This window comes from Oncorhynchus gorbuscha, unplaced genomic scaffold (genome assembly GCF_021184085.1).
Source record: "Oncorhynchus gorbuscha isolate QuinsamMale2020 ecotype Even-year unplaced genomic scaffold, OgorEven_v1.0 Un_scaffold_4344, whole genome shotgun sequence".
In the NCBI taxonomy this organism is placed as follows: Eukaryota; Metazoa; Chordata; class Actinopteri; order Salmoniformes; family Salmonidae; genus Oncorhynchus; species Oncorhynchus gorbuscha.
Window position 1 is genome coordinate 3,464 of NW_025748377.1, and position 24,037 is coordinate 27,500.

Here is a 24,037-nt window from a genome sequence, read left to right on the forward strand (position 1 = left end):
AAAGTGACTAGACATCAGGACAGATGATAATAAGGTGTTTGAGGTAGATATGTACATGTAGGCAGGGTAAAGTGACTAGACATCAGGACAGATGATAATAAGGTGTTTGAGGTAGATATGTACATGTAGACAGGGTAAAGTGACTAGGCATCAGGACAGATGATAATAAGGTGTTTGAGGTAGATATGTACATGTAGGCAGGGTAAAGTGACTAGACATCAGGACAGATGATAACAAGGTGTTTGAGGTAGATATGTACATGTAGACAGGGTAAAGTGACTAGGCATCAGGACAGATGATAATAAGGTGTTTGAGGTAGATATGTACATGTAGGCAGGGTAAAGTGACTAGACATCAGGACAGATGATAATAAGGTGTTTGAGGTAGATATGTACATGAAGACAGGGTAAAGTGACTAGGCATCAGGACAGATGATAATAAGGTGTTTGAGGTAGATATGTACATGAAGACAGGGTAAAGTGACTAGACATCAGGACAGATGATAATAAGGTGTTTGAGGTAGATATGTACATGTAGGCAGGGTAAAGTGACTAGACATCAGGACAGATGATAATAAGGTGTTTGAGGTAGATATGTACATGTAGGCAGGGTAAAGTGACTAGACATCAGGACAGATAATAATAAGGTATTTGAGGTAGATATGTACATGTAGACAGGGTAAAGTGACTAGACATCAGGACAGATGATAATAAGGTGTTTGAGGTAGATATGTACATGAAGACAGGGTAAAGTGACTAGACATCAGGACAGATGATAATAAGGTGTTTGAGGTAGATATGTACATGTAGACAGGGTAAAGTGACTAGACATCAGGACAGATGATAATAGGAGTAAAATAAAGAACAGAGGTGCAGCAGCAAATGATGAGTGAAAGTGTGCTGTGTGTGTGTGTGTGTGTGTGTGTGTGTGTGTGTGTGTGTGTGTGTGTGTGTGTGTGTGTGTGTGTGTGTGTGTGTGTGTGTGTGTGTGTGTGTGTGTGTGTGTGTGTGTGTGTGTGTGTGTGTGTGTGTGTGTGTGTGTGTGTGTGTGTGTGTGTGTGTGTGTGTGTGTGTGTGTGTGTGTGCCTATGTAGTGTAGGCTATGTGTGTGGGTTTTGTATGTGAGTGTCAGTGTGCACGGTAAACAAACAACCCATCTGTCTACAGTCTAGACCTGTCACCTGGCCCAGAAAATAATTGCACTGCTGTAGGTTACTCATACATAATCACAGTCTCTGAAGAGGTCTAGGGCTATATTAGAAGATACAGTAATACATCTCGTGTGAGTTTCACAATGCAGTGAAGTGCATGCATGATCTTCTGCCACCTACCACTACATCAATCCCTTGTATTATTATTACTTACTTACTATGACCATGCACGTTGCAATTTGAGAAGGTTTTGCTTTCCAAGCAAGCAAGACACACCTTCCAATGAAACGGCTTCTTTACACCATACATGTGTGTTACATTTGTTTCCTCCTTCAATGTCAGCTGAGGGCGACAGAGGGAGGTGTGTTTCTCCGAGTCCCAAGCGAAGAATTCACTCACTCAGTCCACGATATCTTGCATATTAGAAACGTCGGCGTAGGCTACAAGGCGGTCGTCATAGATTCCACCGTGGTTCTTGTATGAGTGTGGAGAGATTGGACTTCTCCCGCAGATTGTGACATCCACCGGTTGTGGGTTGTTTGCCTCGCGCTAAAACACACCGATGGAGCTTTTCAAGATAGATCGAGGTTTGTTCTCTGTCATGATCTCCTGAAGAAAGATAACGGAACGACTCTTAGAAAGGAGGAAGCCACTTTATATTCATCTATTGATCTATTATCCCCGGTGCTTTTTGGTTCCCTGTCAAAGTTGTAAAGGATCAGCTGGAATGGAAATAATTCGCGTATGTCTCCTGCCACGTCTGGACCGTTGTAAAAAGTCTCAAGAAAGAATGAAGTAACCGCTATGGAGCCGGACAATGCCCCGTACTCCAAACTCAAAACAGCTGGAGTCGGGGGGTGAGTACACGTTATCCAAACAAATAGCTCTCCCTTTCATCTCTTATGTAGAATGATAATGATTTAACTTACTTGTGAGCATCTGTTCATCTCCAGTAGGACATTGCGTTTCCATACATTCCAGAAGAAACCCATGATTATTTTCTTGAGAGCAAACAAGAATAGATATAAAGAGGGAATCATGTCGGTGTCAATGAATGAATTATCCATGTTTCGTGATCCCAATGTGTAGACTAATATTTTGCCTTGCCATTTTCATGTTGCATTTTTCAGCTATGACACAATAGTCTTATCTATGAGAGGATCCCCAGGGAATAGGGACCTGGCCTATTTTGGGGGAGTTGTGTGTCTGTGCAGAGGACTTGCAGAAACATTGTCAGAGGAAACTTGGAAGAGCCTGTGAAAAGTGCTGGATTCCAGTAGAGCTGGAATCCAAATTATACCCAAATTACTATTAATAATTAGGGTATTATTAGATAGTTATTAATGATAGCAATAACACATTTAGGATTTCAGTAAAATACAAGTTCCAATTAAAAACATTTAGTTGAAAAAAATGTAGCATTTCCCTTTTATAAACTCTGGTGAATTTAAAAGTTGCACTCTCTGCTGCTTTTGCAGCTGTGCACTGCTGGTGCCAGATGAATGCTGTGGGAGTGATTGTTGGGATTGGGGTTAGATTTAGAGAGAGGAGGGGGGATCCTATTATTCTCTCCCCTCCTTTTCCACTCTTCTTCTTTCCTACATCGCACAGTTCTCATTGGCTAGTTCGATAAGTGGGTGGGGAATATACTATTCATTAAAAAAAGTTGCATCAAATATTACATTCAATCTAGTTGTGTTCACAACTCAACTAGCCTAACGTAATAAACACCTGAGTGGCTTGTTTATCTTTCTGGTCTCGATGAGAGAGAAAAAAGCTACAGGGGGGAGGTTCTCTTCTCCGCTGGCCATCCAGTAAATGTGGAGGGAGAGTTAAGATGGACTGTCGGCTTGTTCATTTCCCAAAGCGGAAGTCGCGTCACAGGCTCTCTTTCGATTTCCCATGAAAACCAGATGCATCTAGTTGTAGCCGACCTGCTGAAATTGCGCTAATTTAAAAACAATTCAGTGCCTTATGGGATTCCACTTCACTCTGAAGCCGGCAGCATTGCTGGCTCTGCCAGAGTGGTTATTGGAGGGTCTAATGACCCCTTACACCCTCAGTAATTTTCACTCCCTCAGTTTTGGGACACTTATGCATATGGCGAAGGCGCGCACGAACGTGCAAATGGAGGGGCAAGGGGAAGGGGAAGGGGGTCGTTTGGGATTCAGCCAGTGTCTCCCTCCCTCCTTGGCTGCCTAGCTGGAGTTTTCAGGCCTGCAGGTCATTGCGAGGCCTTATTCTGTAAGAGGAAACCCCACAGAAGTCAATGGGTTTAACAGATTGTGGACAAGCTGCTGTGCTGTAACCACATACTTACTTTAAGGCTCTCATCCAGCTAAAATACTCATTGCTGGTGCCTTGTAAATGTTTATTTTATTTTATTTCATCTTTATTTAACCAGGTAGGCAGTTGAGAACAATTCCTCATTTACAACTGCGACCTGGCCAAGGTAAAGCAAAAGCAGTGCGATACAAACAACACTGGAGTGATAGATGTGCAGAAGATGAATGTGCAAGTAGAGATACAGGGGTGCAAAGGAGCAAAGAAATCAAATAAATAACAATATGGGGATGAGGTAGTTGGATGGGCTATTTACATATGGGTTATGTACAGGTGCAGTGATCTGTAAGCTGCTCTGACAGCTGATGCTTAAAGTTAGTGAGGGAGATATGAGTCTCCAGCTTCAGTGATTTTTGAAATCCATTCCAGTCATTGGCAGCAGAGAACTGGGAGGAAAGGCGGCCAAAGGAGGAATAGCCTTTGGGGGTGACCAGTGAAATATACCTGCTGGAGCGTGTGCTATGGGTGGGTGCTGCTATGGTGACCAGTGAGCTGAGATAAAGCGGGGCTTTACCTAGCAAAGACTTATAGATGACCTGGAGCCAGTGGGTTTGGCAATGAATATGAAGCGAGGGCCAGCCAACGAGAGCGTTACAGGCATAACATTTTTACACTTTATATGTGTAAAAACACTTATCCAAGCCGACATCCAGGCTGAAAACTACTCATAGATAATCCCAGTACATCGTTGAGACTCATTCTTTGGTCTCATCTACTTTAAATATCTTCAGTTTACAGTAGTCATGGTAACTACTACAAAACACTCACAGGATAACATAAGCCCGTTTATGTACGTGAAGTCACCATCTGACCTGTAAGTGCTGACTGATGGTTTACTGCATTGGTTTCCTGTGTTGAGTTCCTTAGTGTTGATGTTTCCAGATGTTTATCTCCCCCTGCTCTTGTAAATGAAGGCCTTTTTCTATTTTTCCCCCTCTCATTGCCTCCTTGATTTCTAAGAACCATTGGTGGGGTTAATGCAAGTATTTGGAGGGCCTACTCAGAGGCAGTCTGAGGGGGAGCAGTAGCTACCTAGCCCTCCTAAGGGCCAGATCATCTGGTGCATCAGTGACTAGAACATCTAGATGGGATTTAGGTGAAAGCAGTACTGATGCTGCTGCCTCAATGGGTTACTGTGCATAAGATCTGACCACTCAGGAGTAATAACGTTATAAATAGTTTAATACTATTTACTATTTAATACTAAAAAACATGATATGAGTGTAGAAATAACCTTATACAACCCCAGTTGTGTGTGTGTGTGTGTGTGTGTGTGTGTGTGTGTGTGTGTGTGTGTGTGTGTGTGTGTGTGTGTGTGTGTGTGTGTGTGTGTGTGTGTGTGTGTGTGTGTGTGTGTGTGTGTGTGTGTGTGTGTGTGTGTGTGTGTGTGTGTGTGTGCAGGTGTGTGTGTGTGCAGGTGTGTGTGTGTGTATGACCATGTTCTTTCTCTACCCCACAGGAGAGCTCTGATACTCTGGACTATTCTCTATAGTACCTGTTTTGTGGGACTAACACAAGCACACCCTGAAGGTGAGGTTTCATTATCTCATTCTGGAGTAAGAATTCATGTATATACAAATGTGTATATCTCTTATTGGATATCAATGTAGACCAAATGGGTCTAGACACACACACTTTACACACACACCCACACACACACATTTCACACACACACACACACACACACACACACACACACACACACACACACACACACACACACACACACACACACACACACACACACACACACACACACACACACACACACACACACACACACACACACACACACACACACACACACACACACACACACACACACTTGGAGAGAGTCAAGTTGAGGCCCACAGCCTAAAGTGTATGATTTAATATACAGGGGTGAAAGGTGGATTGTAAATTAGATCGTATCTTCTGATGTGGAAGTGGAGATGTGATGGAGATAAATCTCTGTTCTATTTCAATGGTGGGAGATGAAGCTTCTACTGGGATTATCTGGAATCTTCTGATATCCCTCAGAATGTGGGATTCTCTCAAATAATACTGCGCACCCCCCTCCACTATCTCTGATGAGACGGCTGCATTTATAGTCTGTGGAGATCTGGATGTACTTTAACCTGTAATAGGGTTTTCACTGTGCCACTTCCTCTAGCAAACCCACTATTATGTTATTACAATTCATCACGTATCTACTTAGTGCACTTACTGCATTTTCAGAATGAAAACCAGATCATTTTAAACTACAGTATCATGGGACATTCTGCTGATGAAGGACATTTTTGTTTTTGTCTTCAAGTTCAGCTTCAGTTCTTTCCATGTGCAGGGGGTCTGTCATGCCCTCCCTGTCTACCACTTGCCTGAACATATCAGCCTCACAAATGGCACCCTATTCCCTATATAGTGCACAACTTTTGACCAGAGCCTTATGGGTACTTGTCAAAAGTCATGCTCTAAATAAGGAACCGGGTGTGATTTGGGACGCAAGCATAATATACAGCCTGCAAACCCACCTCCTTCCCTTATAACATGACTGATGTCCCAATAGCCTTTGAGAATCCTAGCTGCAGAGAGAGTGTCTGCACTGTTCTTCCTCTCTGTGTAATTCTTCCTCTCTATAGTAGCACTGTATATCATTCAACTCTCTCAGTGTTTAGTTGACTGTTGTCCACATTTGTTTTACATCAGTTCTGAAGGAATCTGCTCTTGGACAATATGTGGGTCACAAAGACACGGTTAACCATTTCAGCCACAATACTTCAACTTGGGGTTTGTTCGGATAATTGTATTATGTAGAATGGATAATCATGTTATCGATGTTCATCGTATTTCTATCTACAATGTTCCACAATGTTTGCCTGTTGAACTTGGTCCTTAACAGGGCTCCAAAAGGGTTATTCTGTACCCATAGGATAACCCTTTTTGGTTCCAGATAGAACGCTTTTGAGTTTCATGTAGAACCCTCTGTGGAAATGGTTTTACATGGAACTGAAAAGGGTTCTACATGGAACCAAAAATAGTTATTCAAATGGTTATCCTATGAGGACAGCCGGAGAACCCTTTTAGGTTCTAGATGGCACCTTTTTTCTGAGTGTAGCCTAGCTGGTGCAGGGAGCTGGTTCATGATGCTGATTCAGCCTTTGTGGGCCTCAATCAGTATGGTGTGAACACTGTCCCTGGTGGTACCCAGATGGCTTACTACAGTACCATACTTCAGCTACATTACTCCACATAGACATAGAGTTTGACATAGAGAAGAAGGATGATGATTTGTATAAAGAAATACACAAGTTACTGCAGGCAAGCAATAGACTGGACTGGACTGTATCAGGTTGATCTCCTATCAGCTATTTAAAAGCAAGTGTAACATTGTAACAATGTTGTAACAATGTTGTAACAAGTGTTGAAGGTTTTGCTACAACAACTCATCTGATTTATTTGATTTTCCTTCTAGACCATTTGATCTCCTGTAAGTAAAGCTGCTTTCTTACCAGCATGACTTTCTTACCAGTTTCGCAAATGTGTAGAATGTAGAGCACTTCCTGTAGAGCACTTCCTTTAGAGCACTTCCTTTAGAGCACTTCCTGTAGAGCACTTCCTGTAGAGCACTTCCTGTAGAGCACTTCCTTTAGAGCACTTCCTGTAGAGCACTTCCTTTAGAGTACTTCCTGTAGAGCACTTCCTTTAGAGCACTTCCTGTAGAGCACTTCCTGTAGAGCACTTCCTTTAGAGCACTTCCTGTAGAGAACTTCCTTTAGAGCACTTCCTGTAGAGCACTTCCTATAGAGCTCTTACTGTCCTGGTTTGGGGTCAGGGTCTGACATAAGTACTCATTTGAAATTTGAGCATCTTAAAACATTTATGCAGTCACGAACACTAAGCACAAAGCACTATAAATTTAACCGGCATATGGTTACAACAATTATCTATAATCTCTATTCCTTCCCATGAGATTGTAATTAAAACCTGGAACATCCAGGCTACTGTAAAGTTTCCACAATACAATAACTGCTTAATCCTGGCCTCCTGTCTCAGTCAGTTCCAGTCATTTTTACACCATACTCAGCAGAACACATTGTTCATTTCCAGACAAAGGAAAGGGAGGTTTTCTGTCTGCTTTGTAGATCTGCAGATATCCTTCATTGTTAAAAACCACCATCACTGTCTTCTCTCCAGGGAGCCGTTGAACTTCTGTTTCAAGAGGTTTTTCTAACCAAGACTGACATAATAGCTACATAATCTGTGGGCCATTGGTGGAGTTGAACGTTGATGCACAGCCCCAGTGGTGATCGTTGGCTATCCCTTTATGAGCGGTTTTTGCCACAGGATTTCCACATTTTAGTCAGGGAGCTGCCAGTTTGGACTCAGAACAGGTTCAGATATGGCTCGGGCTTGCAGTGTTTAATTTATTTGGTTACATAATTGTTTTATTTTTATTCACTTCTAATGAAGAAATCAAATCAGTTAATTTGATTTTGCATAGTGTTTTTAACCTTAGCCTCTACTCACCTCTACTCATTCCACTGCCATGTTAAAAGGTGAAAAGGGCCAACAAAGAGTGTTCTCAGGGCAGATCTTCCGGTTTTGACTAGCAGAAGTGACTTTTCGTAGCAGGTCAAGAGAACTAACGCAGCAGGTTAGGATAATTAATGTGGCAGGTTAGGAAATGTGTTAGGGTTAGCTAAAATGCTAAAATTGTCCCAGAAGCAACTCAAACGTATCTCAGGCTGTTCTCAGGCCTTCCCTGAGAACAGCGTTGGTTTCCACTAATGCGATGCTGAAATGTCTGTGATCAACTCTTGTGACCCCTGGTCTTTTAGTTGTTGTAGGTCACACATTCAAAGAATTGTCACAAAGCCTGAAATCACATTGTAAATATATCCCACATGTATGCATAAACAGTTGTTGCTGGTAAGACCTTGGATGAACTGATCTTGATACTTGAGTACGAGGAACACTGTCTTTGAGACTTCAGTCTGAATCAGAAATCTATTCCCCCCACCTATTTTAGTGAATGAGTGATGTCTGGCATCAGAAAATACAATGAATCGCAATGAATCGCAGTTTCACTGTCTCATCTCGATGTCATGATTGATGGAACATATTGCCAACGTTTGACTACTGAATTAAACCAAACACATTATGTAAATTCGGTAACTCAGAAGAGACTCTTTGTCTGAGAGAAATCCTGGAAAGATGGCTGAACGCCTGGAACATGTCCTAGTTTATAACAAGATCTCCTCTGTGCAGTTGACCTCACTATATCTGTAGGGGAGACAGAAAAAGGCAAACATCAACATAAATACGATGTCACTTTGCTGTCACATCACACCTCCAAATACAACCTGTAATCTGACATCATCTGGAAGCTGTCTATAAACAGCCTGATGATGTGTTTGAAACACTTGATTTTTCACCAGTTGAGTTTCCATTTTTCTGAAAATGTCTTTCACATTTCTAAATGAGCTATGGTCATGTGATCTGCCTAATGGTGTGTTTCTTCTGCTCCTCTGTAGATGTGGACGTTCTACAACAGCTGGGGCTTACAGGGACGAGGACCGGAGGAGGTGTATCGTCCACAGGGGCCCGCTTCGCACCCCAGGGGGTCATCCCCTTTAAGTCTGGGGTCATCCTCACCCAACGGGCCCGGGTCCAGGCCCCACTGTCGTCCGTCCTACCCCCTGCCTCCTACCCCACCACCAACCTGTCTCTGATCCTCAGCCTGTGCTCCCACCGCGTCAACAGCGCCTTCCTCTTCACCGTCCTGTCCAAAAGGAGGAGACTGCAGCTGGGGGTCCAGTTCATCCTGGGGAAGGTGCTGGTCTACGTGGGCCAGAGGGACTTGGTCAGTTTCGATTATGACGTTCACAACGGCCAGTGGCATAACCTGGCCCTGGACATCCGAGGCCAGAGGGTCTCATTATATACTTCTTGTGGGAAGACTAGTGTACATGCAGATCTGCATTCTAAAAAAGAGGAGGCCCTGGATCCCGAGGGTTCTTTCCTCTTGGGTAAGATGGCCCAGAACTCAGTGCAGTTTGAGGGCGCCATTTGCCAGTTTGATATTTACCCCTCTGCCAAGGCAGCTCATAACTATTGTAAGTACATTAAGAAACAGTGCAGGGAGGCTGACAACTACAGGCCTGTAAATCTCCCATCCCTGCTACCTCTGATCCCCTCAGACCTAAACCTTACTGTCGCCCTCCTCACCCCTCTAATGCCGACTGAAATACCCAGGAAGGCCCCCAGCCCTAATCTGGCCTTGACTGAGGAAAGAACCAGGACTAAGCTTGTTGTCCCAACTAACCGCCCCACAGTGGCGCCGACCCTCTCTGTGCGTAAGAGTTTTGTGACACCAAAGCCTGGAACTATGTCCCTGTCTCGTCCTGTGGCTGTCGCCCCGACAACGGCCAGGCAGGGACTAAAGCGCCCCTTAGTGGTCACAACCCAAACTGTTACTGTACCCCTCAGGACCATCGAAACACAAACATCCCCAATGCCAAAGTCCCGTGGCGACAGTTTAGCTAAAAAGAGCACAGCAGTGGAACCAGGTGTTAAAACCCAGAAACCGACTGAGAGCAGTTTGACTGCTGCACCACTTCTTTCCACCACCACAAAGCCACCAAAGAAGAAGCCAGACCACCAAACCACGGCAGCATCCAAACAAGGCTCTTCTTCTTCTGCTTCTTCTTCAAACACCTCTGTCCTCTACGTACAGAGGAAGCAGCTGACCGCTCTGGCTGCACAGAAACCTGAGCCCAGAGTGACCAATGTGGAGGCTGTCAAAGACACCTTGTTTATCCCTGTCACTCCGCCTGCCACAGATGGCTTCCAAACCTGGGACTTGGAACCGACCCAGTTCTCATTGCTGGCTGGGCCGGGACCACCTGGACTAAAGGGAGAACCAGGACCCGCGGTAAGAACATGTTTTTTAAATAGAGGTGTGTGTGCGCAGCGGTCTAAGGCACTGTATCTCATTGCAAGAGGCGTCACTACAGTCCCTGGTTTGAATTCAAGCTGTATCACATCCGGCCGTGGTTGGGAGTCCCATAGAGCGGCGAACAATTGTCCCAGCGTTGTCCGGGTTTGGTCGTGGTAGGCCATCATTGTAGATAAGAATTTGTTCTTAACTGACTTGCCTAGTTAAATTAGGGTTAAAACTAAATATATATATATTTTAAAACATGCCTGGCATGCGTGGCAGCAGCAGCATGATGCCTTTGAACACCTGATAGCCATATTTCACACTGAGCTCTGTTCTTTACTGTTCTAATCCCTCCTCCACCCATGGTGTTAAACAAGCAGGAGCCTGATGCTAAGTCACTCTGTTGATGAAGGGGTGGTTGGGTGTTGGGGGTAGGTTCATCCAATTTATAAGCCCCTGACACGAAGCCCTTCCCTGGGTTACAGACATCGAAGGGCCCCCCCCCCAGCCCTGGCTGTGTGTCCTATAAAGCCAGAAAGGCACTGACTGAGAAAAGTGGCTTTTATTGGGAATTACAAGGCTTAGAAGTGTCACTTTTACTTGTAAACTGCCCTTCCGTTTTTCATTTTACATATTGCAGAGGCTCCATCTTTCACTTTCACTTTTTTGATTCTATGTTGTGTTTTAGTAGGAGCTCACTAAAACGTTACCTCCTCTATAGCCTGCTCGCTAGTGCCCCCCTTCCCCCAAGTATGAAAGGCTGGCGAGCCTGTGCTAGCTACCAGTGCTTGCTTGCTAATGTGAGATTTCCTTTTTAGCGGGATAGGTAGAAATATCCAGGCCCACAGAAGGGCCATGCCCGCCAGGGGTCTGTGTGTCTGAGCTGAGGGCCTGACGCCGGGGCGAGAGATTCCTCCCAGGAGGAAAAATATAGACCTTTAGAGCAGGATCAGAGGTCATGGTGGATAAAATGCCTCGGAACATTTAACCATTTTATGAAGTGGGGCCTAATTAGAGGGACAGGAATGCTTGACCCGATAATCAGAATTCAATTTACGGCGATATGGATTTGTTGAGTGTGTGATTTGTTAGATGAAGATTTTCTGTACATTTTGTTGAGTTAGTTCAAACCTGTGGTGTCATTTTAAAATGTGTGCTTCAATGTTTTTGGGTTGAAGTGAAGACTTCTTGTCTTGTGAAAGCGATGTAAATGATACGTGGACAAACTCACATTGTAATGAGAAATGTTATGAAGTCAGATGTTTGAAAAACTTTGAAAACTATAACAAGCATGACTGTACAGCTCCTAACAGACCATTGGTTGTTCATAGCATATAGGTCATTTGTTCTTATTGTAACATTGGAATGTTATGGTGCCCATGTTAACAAAAACATATAGTAGGATCTATGGTTTTGTTAACATGATAGTGGAAATGCACCACAAGACTACTTTACACAGCTAGAGAAACACGTCTTCATCGAACAAGCCTACTGTAAGTACACATTGAGGAGACCAGTTCTCAGAGTGGGTATGCTTTGGTGTGGTCCACAATTGAAATGACACTGACAGCTTGAAGATAGAGACCAGTGTGGGCTATGCCAGGACATGTGTAACCTGACAGATGCCAAGTTTGCCCTGCAGTGGAGTTCAACAGTGTTTGAAGATTCCAATAGTCAGACCGGCTGCCACAAAACCCTCAAAACAAAGCTTGCCAATAGTTCTATCTAAATTCCAGTCAATTTGTAGAATTGCGCTGCTACAAAGAACATCTAGTATCCTAATTCTACTGACAGGAATAGAAACAAATTGTAGTTGTGGAATTATTGGTTCTTAATGAGTGACTTATTCTAGCTGCTGCAAACCTTGGATGATAGAACGGTGTTACATAGCAGTGGAACTTGAAAGGCATTCTAACACATTATCATGCCAGGCAGGAGACAAACTATGGCTGTCTCCCAATCCCTATTCTCTACAGAGTGCACTAATTTGGGCCATTTGGGAAGCAGACTAGGGCTATATCCTGGTAATGTCATGGGATTCAGACTAGGCCTATATCCTGGTAACGTCATGGGATGCAGACTAGGTCTGTATCCTGGTAACGTCAGCCTTGACCAAGCATGAGGCAAATCCAGCCCAGCATCAATTGTAGGCTAGCTCTCCAATAAACATGTATCTCCCACCTTTAAGCGGCTATGACGTACATAGCCGTGTGGATTCCCTCACTGCAGAAGTACGAGCGGAAAGAATTGCCAACGCTGCTCTGTTCGGTCAGGTATGACCTAACGCTGGGGCTCTCTGGGCTTCAGTTAACAATGGAAAATGTGGGTAACCATCATCTGTACCCCAGACCAGTGACTTGCCTCACAGCAAGACCTGCATAATGTCCTCAATATAACAAACAAAGGCTATTATATTAAAACTATTAACTATGTCATACTTTTACTACAAAGTATGTTCTGAAATTTCTGACAAAAAAAGATCTGAGATCAGTATTTGATTTAACTTTGGACAGAGTCAAGGGCAGACATTGACTTAGCAGCAAAAGCAATTATTATTATCAATTACATCAACATACAACATTGTGAGAAGAGTGACACCACCAAACACATGAAAACACCTGAAATAGTCCGTGACACGGGACACATGGCCAAGGCCAAGAGTGTCAAAAAAGACCAATAACTCCCACTTCATGAGATCTTTAAAAACAAGTACAGCCTCAAGCCCTGAGATCCTACCTGGGCACAACATTGAGTAGGATCTATGGTTTTGTTAACATATAGTAGGATCTATGGTTTTGTTAACATATAGTAGGATCTATGGTTTTGTTAAAAAAAAACATGCATCTCCCCAGTCCAGTGAGACCTGTTCCGGTTCCACGTACCAGGCCTCCAGTATGTCTCCCCAGCCTGGTAAGCCCTGTGGCAGCTCCACGCACCAGGCTTCCAGTACGTCTCCTCAGTCCGGTGAGACCTGTTCCAGCTCCACGTTCGAAGCCTCCAGTGATGATCCTTGGCCCAAAGCCACCAGTGATGATCCATTGCACGAAGCCTCCAGTGATAATCCATGGCACGGAGCCTCCAGTGATGATCCATGGCACGAAGACTCCAGAGATGATCCATGGCACGAAGCCTCCAGTGACGATCCATGGCACGGAGCCTCCAGTGATGATCCATGGCACGGAGCCTCCAGTGATGATCCATGGCACGGTGCCTCCAGTGATGATCCATGGCACGAAGCCTCCAGTGATGATCCATGGCACGGAGCCTCCAGTGATGATCCATGGCACGGAGCCTCCAGTGATGATCCACGGCACGGAGCCTCCAGTGATGATCCACGGCACGAAGCCTCCAGTGATGATCCATGGCACGGAGCCTCCAGTGATGATCCATGGCACGGAGCCTCCGGTGATGATCCATGGCACGAAGCCTCCAGTGATGATCCATGGCACGAAGCCTACAGTGATGATCCATGGCACGAAGCCTCCAGTGATGATCCATGGCACGGAGCCTCCAGTGATGATCCATGGCACGGAGCCTCCAGTGATGATCCACGGCACGGAGCCTCCAGTGATGATCCACGGCACGAAGCCTCCAGTGATGATCCATGGCCCAAAGCCACCAGTGATGATCCATTGCACGAAGCCTCCAGTGATAATCCATGGCAAGGAGCCTCCAGTGATGATCCATGGCACGAAGACTCCAGAGATGATCCATGGCACGAAGCCTCCAGTGACGATCCATGGCACGGAGCCTCCAGTGATGATCCATGGCACGGAGCCTCCAGTGATGATCCATGGCACGGTGCCTCCAGTGATGATCCATGGCACGAAGCCTCCAGTGATGATCCACGGCACGGAGCCTCCAGTGATGATCCATGGCACGAAGCCTCCAGTGATGATCCATGGCACGGAGCCTCCAGTGATGATCCATGGCACGGAGCCTCCGGTGATGATCCATGGCACGAAGCCTCCAGTGATGATCCATGGCACGAAGCCTACAGTGATGATCCATGACACGAAGCCTCCAGTGATGATCCATGGCACGAAGCCTCCAGTGATGATCCATGGCACGAAGCCTCCAGTGATGATCCATGGCACGAAGCCTCCAGCGTCGATCCGTGGTCCGGAGCCTCCAGCGACGGTCTCCTATCCGGAGCCTCCGGCGACGGTCTCCAGTCCGGGGCCTGCGGCGAGGGTCCCCAGTCCGGGGTCGGCGATGAGGGTCCCTGCACCAGAGGTGCCTTCAAAGTGGGGGGATCCAGAGGTGGAGCGGGGTCTGCGTCCCGCACCAGAGCCGCCACCAAGATAGATGCCACCCGGACCCTCCCCTATAGTGTCAGGTTTGCGGCCGGAGTCGACACCTTTTGTGGGGTGGGTACTGTCACGCCCTGACCGTAGAGATCCTTTTATTCTCTATGTTTGTTTGGTCAGGTTGTGACTTGGGTGGAAATGTCTAGGCTTTCTGGTTCTTTGTTTTTGGCCGGGTATGATTCTCAATCTGGGACAGCTGTCAATTGTTGTCTCTGATTGGGAATCATACTTAGGCAGCCTTTTTTCCTTTTCTCATTTGTGGGTTATTGTCTTTGTTTGTGGCAGGTATAGCCTTACAGAGCTTCACGTTCATTTTGTTGTTTTTTGTTTTGTTGGCGACATTTAAAATACAAAAAATGGACGCTTACCACGCTGCACCTTGATCCGGTCATTTCCTTAACGCCGATCGTGACAGTTTGGTCTTCGCCAAAAGGTATGTGGGAGACTTCCCAAACATATGTAAGAAGGTACTCTGGTCAGATGAGACTTTTTGGCCATCAAGGGAAATGCTATTTCTGGTGCAAACCCAACACCTTCCATTACCCCGAGAACACCATCCTCACAGTGAAGCATGGTGGTGGCAACATTATGCTGTAGGGATGTTTTTATCAGCAGGAACTGGGAAACTAGTCAGAATTGAAGGAATGATGGATAGAGCTATATACAGGGAAATTCTTGAGGGAAACCTGTTTCAGTCTTCCAGAGATTTGAGACTGGGACGGAGGTTCACCTTCTGTCAGGACAATGACCCTAATGATACTGCTAAAGCAACACTTGGATGGTTTAAGGGGAAACATTTAAATGTCTTGGAATGGCCTAGTCAAAGCCCAAACCTCAATCCAATTGAGAATCTGTGGTATGACTTAAAGATTGCTGTACACCAGCGGAACCCATCCAACTTGAAGGAGCTGGAGGTAGTTTTTCCTTGAACAATAGGGAAAATTCCCAGTGGCTAGATGTGCCAAGCTTATAGAGACATGCCCTAAGAGACTTGAAGCTGTAATTGCTGCAAAAGGTGGCTCTACAAAGTATTGACTTTTGGGGTTGGAATAGTTATTCACGCTCAAGTTTTCATTTTTTTGTCTAATTTCTTGTTTGTTTCACAATAAAAAATATTTTGCATCTTCCAAGTGGTAGGCATGTTGTTTAATAAATCACATGATTACACCCCCCCAAAAAAATCTAGTTTAATTCCAGGCAACAAAATAGGAAAAATGCCAAGGGGGGTGAATACTTTCGCAAGCCACAGTATGTTAACAAACCGGTGATCCTACTTTATGTTAAAAAAACATAGTTCCTACTGTATGTTAACGAACTGTAGTTCCTACTGTATGTTAACGAACTGTAGTTCCTACTGTATGTTAACGAACTGTAGTTAATATAATAATAATATTCCTACTGTATGTTAACGAACCGTAGTTCCTACTGTATGTTAACAAAACCGTATTTCCCACTGCATGTTAACAAACCGTAGTTCCTACTGTATGTTAATGAACTGTAGTTCCTACTGTATGTTAACAAAACCGTATTTCCCACTGCATGTTAACAAACCGTAGTTCCTACTGTATGTTAATGAACCGTAGTTCCTACTGTATGTTAACAAAACCGTATTTCCCACTGCATGTTAACAAACCGTAGTTCCTACTGTATGTTAACAAACTGTAGTTCCTACTGTATGTTAATGAACTGTAGTTCCTACTGTATGTTAACAAACTGTAGTTCCTACTGTATGTTAACGAACTGTAGTTCCTACTGCATGTTAACAAACCGTAGTTCCTACTGTATGTTAACGAACTGTAGTTCCTACTATATGTTAACAAACTGTAGTTCCTACTGTATGTTAATGAACTGTAGTTCCTACTGTATGTTAACAAACTGTAGTTCCTACTGTATGTTAACGAACTGTAGTTCCTACTGTATGTTAACGAACTGTAGTTCCTACTGTATGTTAACGAACTGTAGTTCCTACTGTATGTTAACGAACTGTAGTTCCTACTGTATGTTAACGAACTGTAGTTCCTACTGTATGTTAACGAACTGTAGTTCCTACTGTATGTTAACAAACTGTAGTTCCTACTGTATGTTAACAAACCGTAGTTCCTACTGTATGTTTACAAAACCATAGATCAAACTATATGTTAACAAAACGTAGTTCCTACTGTATGTTCCTACGTAGTTCTCAAGATGTTTTTCATTTCCTCTTTCCTGTCTTGTCGTTGTGTTTTATGAGCCTGGTGGAAAAGTAGAAATGAGATCAAAACCTAACATTTCCAAACATAACTAAGGGTCTGCTCTCTGCTTGGGTTTGCAGACTCTGACCCCTCATTAGCAATGACCTTTGATAGCTGAGCTAATCCATGTGTGTAATTGGTTTAAAGCTAGCTGATGCCCGTAATTAACAAGAGTGGCTGTGTTTGGAACCGACCAATGCAGGCCCCGGTCCACAGTCCAGGCCGCCCTGCCAGCACAATGACTCACACTTCCACATCCAAGCACTGGAGTGGTTTTGGAATTGGAATAATATTGGTTTCAGTGGGAGTGAGCCGTAGCTGGCTTAACAATACGCTCTCAACCACACTGCCAACATCAAAACCCAAGACCTAACAAAGAAGGTTTGCGAGCACTGATCCAAGTTGAAACTAACCTGTGTTGAATGTAACAGGCTATGCTTGCAGAATGCTTGCAGAATGGCAGGAAAGCCTTGTTTCGATATGCAGCTCCTGAAACTGAGTATAACTGTGCTGGGTGGATTGATAGGTGTCTTACTGCCAGTGTAATGAGGGCAGTTAGCTCAGCTAGTGATGACATGCCACTATGAGGATTGTATGTTCCATTTCCAACTCTCCAACTCTTCCATGGAACTGTATCTCATTCAAGTTCTGTTCTCACACGTGGCTTCATTAAATCAATTCAATCCACTTCCTGTACACAGTCTGTTATTGCTCTTACTCACTCCCTGCTTTATTGACATCTTTTCCCCCTTCTAGGGACTTCAAGGACCTCCTGGGAAGCCAGGGACGCCGGGGAAGAGGGGGCCTCGGGTGAGTTTCTCCTGGTTGTGTTCCTGTTCCTCTCGGACGACACTAAAACAGTGATTCTTAACCAGGGGGCCCTTTGTCTGGTCCATTGTACTGTCTATATTCCAAAACCAGGAGGCCCTTTGTCTGGTCCATTGTACTGTCTATATTCCAAAACCAGGAGGCCCTTTGTCTGGTCCATTGTACTGTCTATATTCCAAAACCAGGAGGCCCTTTGTCTGGTCCATTGTACTGTCTATATTCCAAAACCAGGAGGCCCTTTGTCTGGTCCATTGTACTGTCTATATTCCAAAACCAGGAGGCCCTTTGTCTGGTCCATTGTACTGTCTATATTCCAAAACCAATACATTAAAGGGAGACTTGGGATTTTGGCAACGTTTTTGTCTTTGTGTCCAGTATGAAGGAAGAGGTAGTTTCACGAGCCAATGCCAACTAGCATTAGCGCAATGACTGGAAGTCTATGGTATATTCTATAGCGCAACGACCGGAAGTCTATGGTATCTTCTATAGCGCAATGACTGGAAGTCTATGGTATCTTCTATAGCGTGATAACTGGAAGTCTATGGTATCTTCTATATCGCGATGACTGGAAGTCTATGGTATCTTCTATAGCGCAATGACTGGAAGTCTATGGTATCTTCTATAACGCGATGACTGGAAGTCTATGGTATCTTCTATATCGCGATGACTGGAAGTCTATGGTATCTTCTATAGCGTGATGACTGGAAGTCTATGGTATCTTCTATAGCGCAATGACTGGAAGTCTATGGTATCTTCTATAACGCAATGACTGGAAGTCTATGGTATCTTCTATAGCGCAATGACTGGAAATCTATGGTATCTTCTATAGCGCAATGACTGGAAGTCTATGGTATCTTCTATAACGCAATGACTGGAAGTCTATGGTATCTTCTATAGCGCAATGACTGGAAGTCTATGGTATCTTCTATAGCGCGATGACTGGAAGTCTATGGTATCTTCTATAGCGTGATGACTGGAAGTCTATGGTATTTTCTATAGCGCAATGACTGGAAGTCTATGGTATCTTCTATAGCGCAATGACTGGAAGTCTATGGTATCTTCTATAGCGTGATGACTGGAAGTCTATGGTATCTTCTATAGCGCAATGACTCGAAGTCTATGGTATCTTCTATAGCGCAATGACTGGAAGTCTATGGTATCTTCTATAACGCAATGACTGGAAGTCTATGGTATCTTCTATAGCGCAATGACTGGAAGTCTATGGTATCTTCTATAGCGCGATGACTGGAAGTCTATGGTATTCCAGTCTATGGTACCAGTCTATGATATATGATACTATAGACTTCCAGCTAACGCTAGTAAGCAACTGCTCTAGCTCTAGTTAGCAACTTCCTTCAAACTGCACGCAGAGACATACAAATGGTATCCACGAGTTCATCGGACTCTAGTGATGTAGATAAAGCGCCTCATTGCCAAAATCCCATAGTATCCCTTTAAGAAAACACCATTAGTAGTGTCTTAATACAGAGGGGTTTATAGAGAATTATGATAAAGCTCTCAACAACATCTCTGGATTATGGAGCACTATTCACCCTAAGTTCAGTTTCCTTTGGCTCTGATCACACTGGGTTTGTCTGCCGCCAAGGTACGCCTCTAAAGCTGGAAAGCAAACAATTGTAAGACCATGATAGTCAGTGGAGCCGAAGGCAAATTAGTGAGTGAAACCTACATTATTTAAGGGAAACACACAAGGTCTTCATTGTTTGGGGTATATACAGGAGCAATTCAGGTGTTAAAGAATGAATACGTGTAAAACTTAGAAACAACTCTGGATTAGTTAGATTAAGTAGCATTTGGGCTATTGGGTATTTATATACCACTGGTGCTTGTGGAATAGGCACCGGCTGGAATGCGGTTTTAACCAATCAGCATTCAGGATTAGACCCACCTGTTGTATAATTTCACTTGGCCTCTATGTTAGGCTACTTCTATTTGCATGAATGCTTCCAGTGTATTCGTGCTCTAAATGAAATCGTTCACCATTGCCATGCTTCTACACTTGCGGCTCCCTACTCAGTCAGTGTTTCTTGCCTTAGTAAAATGAGCAGCGCTTTACATGAGCTAGAATATGCTCATGTTGTGAGCAAAACAAAGACATGTTATGTTTCTCTGAATATTTATGTCGTTGTGGTTGTGTTTAAACTCCCTGTGACCTCTCTTAGGGCCATGGTTTGGTCTGTAGAGCAGCTGGAACAACCTTTGAACATAGGACCAATCTAATCCATGTCATATTCAAATGGATGTTTATTAGACTCAGTAGGAAGCAGGCCTGAATCCCACCACGAGATATCTAAGGATTTATCAATGGATCAGGAGTGGCTCTTTGAGATTAGAGCATCAGAAGATATTGTTTCTTTCCCACGATGATAATGGAATCCTCTCTTCCATTTTTCAACTTTTCATGGATTTTCAGCAGTACTGTTTTACAGGAACAGATATGTTTCTAATGAATGTCACGATAATACATATAGTATGTGTGAGTGAAGGAAGTCAGCAAGAAACAGTCAAATAGTCAGTTTACTGTCTGTTCAGCAATCCTGTGCAGACTGACTTCTCTAGGTAGTGTGAGTGACTGTACGTGTATTTGCGTAGGTATGTGCGCATGTGTTTGTGTCTGCCTGCATACGTGTGTGTGTATCAGCTACCAGCCGTAGTCTATGAGGCTGTGCTACTTTCTGGAGGCTGGAGTCTGGGGGCTGGAGGCTGGAGGCCGGGGGCTGGTCTGGGTCCTCAGAGGGGTAGGCTGTGGGAACCCAATCTCTTTAACTGAAGAAAGAGAGCTTTGTCCCCGTCTTATTAAAGGCATTTAGGAGCCAGACTGGAGCTCACCACCAGCTCCCGCCAGTACACTACCTTCAAGCCGTTCATTCATGATCAAGAGCCTGAGACCCGGATTGCCAGACAAGTCACTCCAATTCACTGTGGACTGAATGATTCCTGAGTGACTTGGTGGTGCAGTATCTTGTCCTGTATTGGGTTGATCTTAACGCCTCGATCACACCGACAGCGGCATTGCGTTTCGCTACACCAGAAGTACATTCATTTCCAATGAAACGCTGCGTTTGCCTTGCAGCACTGCGTTGCAGAGGCAGTTGCAGTACGTTCTGTGTGGTGCAGATGTTGGATTTATCCAACGTATGCTTCAAATTGTATGCATAGACGGCTTGACAGAAATGGTAGCAGAAGGGGAATTTAGAACTTTTGATGCTGCACACAATTTTACACTATAATGCTGTAGGTGTTATCTAGGCGTCAATAGGAGACTAAGTGTAAATGGAACTTAAGTGAAAGTTAGAATTTGCCCTCAAGACTGTTTGATGTCTGTCTGTCTGCCTGCCTGCCTGCCTGCCTGCCTGCCTGCCTGCCTGCCTGCCTGCCTGCCTGCCTGCCTGCCCTGCCTGCCTGCCTGCCTGCCTGCCTGCCTGGATATGGTTAGCTCTGCTCTCTGGGTCGTGGCTCAGCAAACATCAACACATGGGGGAACATTTTGATTATTCTAATATTGACAAAGACATGAGAAATGGTTTAAACAGTGCAATGACATTATACGAAACACAGGTTATTTTCTGTGACCTTCATAAACCTTTACAAATTACCTTGGTGGCTCTGGAGGGTGAATACTGATTTAATGAAACCTGTTTTCAGGGGACTGACGTGATAGGGAAACCTAACCTTTAGAGCATTTGAACTAATTTGACCTGTCACCTTTGACACAGATATGTGAGGTGTAATCGTGAGTCGTCTAGATGTATAGCCATCCCCCATTCGTAATTACAGCTCAGCTACTGCAGTAAAGGGTTGGTGACGGTCGGTGCTGTGTGAACATGAGCCACCTCACTAACGCTAACAGCCCGTTTCTCTTGACAGAGAGGTGTCATGTCTGACTGTGGGCAGCCTGTCTCAACTCAACTCTTCCTTCACCTTTTCCTCTTCAGACACCTGAGAGCCTCACACCAGCGTTCCTCAGCTCAGTCGTCAAGCCTGCGGGCGGCTAGCCGGCTAGCACTCAAAGAAAGCCGTGCCTGCCTGAGGAAGATATCACCCAGCCCTGCAGGGAGGCATGGTGCCTGGTGCCTGAGCCGCCATCAAAGGAGCCTTTGTGTTGTGGGGAACTGACCCTCAGCACAGTGTAGGCAGCAGGGAAGGTGTGAAGGTGCTGTAGTGTGCAGTTCAGTAGATAGCAGTGCAGTATACTCTTAGAAAAAAGGGTTCCAAAATCATTTTTTGGCTGTGACCATAGGAGAAACATTTTAGGTTGCAGGTAGAATTATTTTGGGTTCCATGTAGAACCCTCTGTGGAAAGGGTAGTGGCACTGATGAGGAAATCAAGATTAATGTTCTTGGTTGGGTATTGTTTATCTGACCTGGGTTCAAATACGGTATATATGTATTTGAGTATCTGGTATTTAAAATACTTTTTGTCAGTTGAAGTATTTTTGAATGCACAGCCCAAAACAAGTATTTTTTTGTTGACTATTTGAATGCTTATTTGTAAAAAACAAACAAATAGTCTGACAAATTGTATTTCAAATACTCAAATATACGGACTCAAATACAGTCCCATGAATTTATCCCAGGTGTTTGAAAATAGTATTTGAAATAAGTATTTGAAAATACTGTCAAATACTTTCCAAGTCTATTTCCAAATACACTATATATACAAATGTGGACACCCCACATTTTGTGGATTCGGCTATTTCAACCACACCCGTTGCTGACAGGTGTATACAATCGAGCACACAGCCATGTAATCTCCATACACAAACATTAGCAGTAGAATGGCCTTACTGGCCTCAGTGACTTTCAACGTGGCACCGTGACAGGATGACACCTTTCCAACAAGTCAGTTCATCAAATGTCTGCCCTGCTAGAGCTGCCCGGTCAACTGTAAGTGCTGTTATTGTGAAGTGGAAACTTACCAGCTGGAGCGGTGTAAAGCTCGCCGCCAAACGCGTTCTCCGGTGTGATGAATCATGACTCACCATCTGGCAGTCAGATGGACGAATCTGGGTTTGGCGGATGCCAGGAGAACGCTTCTTGCCGAATGCATAATGCCAACTGTAAAGTTTGGTGGAGGAGGAATAATGGTCTGGGGCTGTTTTTCATGCTTTGGGCTAGGCCCCTTAATTCCAGTGAAAGGAAATCTTAATGCTGCAGCATACAATGACATTATAGACACTTCTGTCTTTCCAACTTTGTGGCAACAGTTTGGGGAAGGTCCTTTCCTGTTTCAGCATGACAATGCCTCTGTACACAAAGCGAGGTTCATACAGAAATGGTTTGTCTAGATCGATGTGGAAGAACTTGACTGTCCTGCACAGAGCCCTGACCTCAACCCCATTGAACATCCTTTGGGATGAATTGGAATATCAACTGCGAGCCAGGCCTAATCATCCAACATCAGTGCCCAACCTCACTAATGCGCTTGTGGCTGAATGGAAGAAAGTCCCCCGTAGCAATGTTGCAACATCTAGTGGAAAGACTTCCCAGAAGAGTGTTATAATAGCAAAGGGAGGGCCAACCCCTTGGAATGAGATGTTTGACGAGCAGGCATCCACATACTTTTGGTTGTGTAGTGTACATTAAAATATTAAACTAAAGTAAAATATATCTGAATACTTACTTCGAATGTATGTCAAAGTATTTTAGATATTTGAAATAGTATTTTAAATCCAGATCTGTGTTTATACAGTACAACAGTACACATATATTTTCCTCCAGAGATAAATCAATGACCGCAATATGAGGGTTTACTGTATTTAACAGTTTCATTATGTTACTTCCTTGGTGTCATTTCATGTGATCTACATACATAATGTACATACTCACCCATTTGCTTTCTACATACTCGTGTCGTAGAGCACATTAAAGCTCTGAGAAGTCTGTTATCTGACTTCAAGTCATCTGGATCCAAGCGTCATGTCTCTCTCTAGTCCGTTTAACCTCAGAGTGTGTTAGAATGTCTGTTCTGGATTAATGGGCTGTAAAGACAGTAGCACGTGTCACCCCTGTAAAAGTTGTTGGCCCACATCATAAACCTGGTCCCAGCTCTCCCCCTGTGACACAGCTGCCCCTTCATCCACAGGCAGGCCCAGACCCCAGACCCATGCCTGGGTCTCGGGGGGAGAGAGAGCCATGTGTGTGTGTGTTTGACGAATGAGCTGACATGTGTCAGGCATGAGCTGATGTGAATGTGTGTGCACATACACACATAGGCACGTTTCTTTCCTCG

General features: G+C 44.4%; 1 protein-coding gene across 1 annotated transcript; it reads left to right on the top strand.

Annotated features, from left to right (window-relative positions):
* The first annotated feature begins 1,644 nt into the window (after nucleotides 1-1,644).
* Nucleotides 1,645-21,921, top strand: LOC124028513 (collagen alpha-1(XXVII) chain B-like). Its single transcript, XM_046340555.1, has 6 exons — nucleotides 1,645-2,007; nucleotides 4,953-5,023; nucleotides 6,945-6,959; nucleotides 9,007-10,406; nucleotides 17,713-17,816; nucleotides 21,741-21,921. Exons 1-6 carry the CDS (start codon nucleotides 1,955-1,957, stop codon nucleotides 21,919-21,921), a joined length of 1,824 nt encoding a protein of 607 aa, XP_046196511.1. The 5' UTR covers nucleotides 1,645-1,954.
* Nucleotides 21,922-24,037: the final 2,116 nt, after the last annotated feature.

What these genes read in the sequence shown, in the direction of transcription:
- LOC124028513 (XM_046340555.1), top strand. Translation starts at nt 1,955, where the DNA reads ATGGAGCCGGACAATGCCCCGTACTCCAAACTCAAAACAGCTGGAGTC. An exon ending in AAAACAGCTGGAGTCGGGGG is followed by an intron (nt 2,008 to 4,952) that starts GTGAGTACACGT and finishes TCTACCCCACAG; the next exon opens with GAGAGCTCTGATACTCTGGA. An exon ending in TCTCGGACGACACTAAAACA is followed by an intron (nt 17,817 to 21,740) that starts GTGATTCTTAAC and finishes TTTCCTCTTCAG; the next exon opens with ACACCTGAGAGCCTCACACC.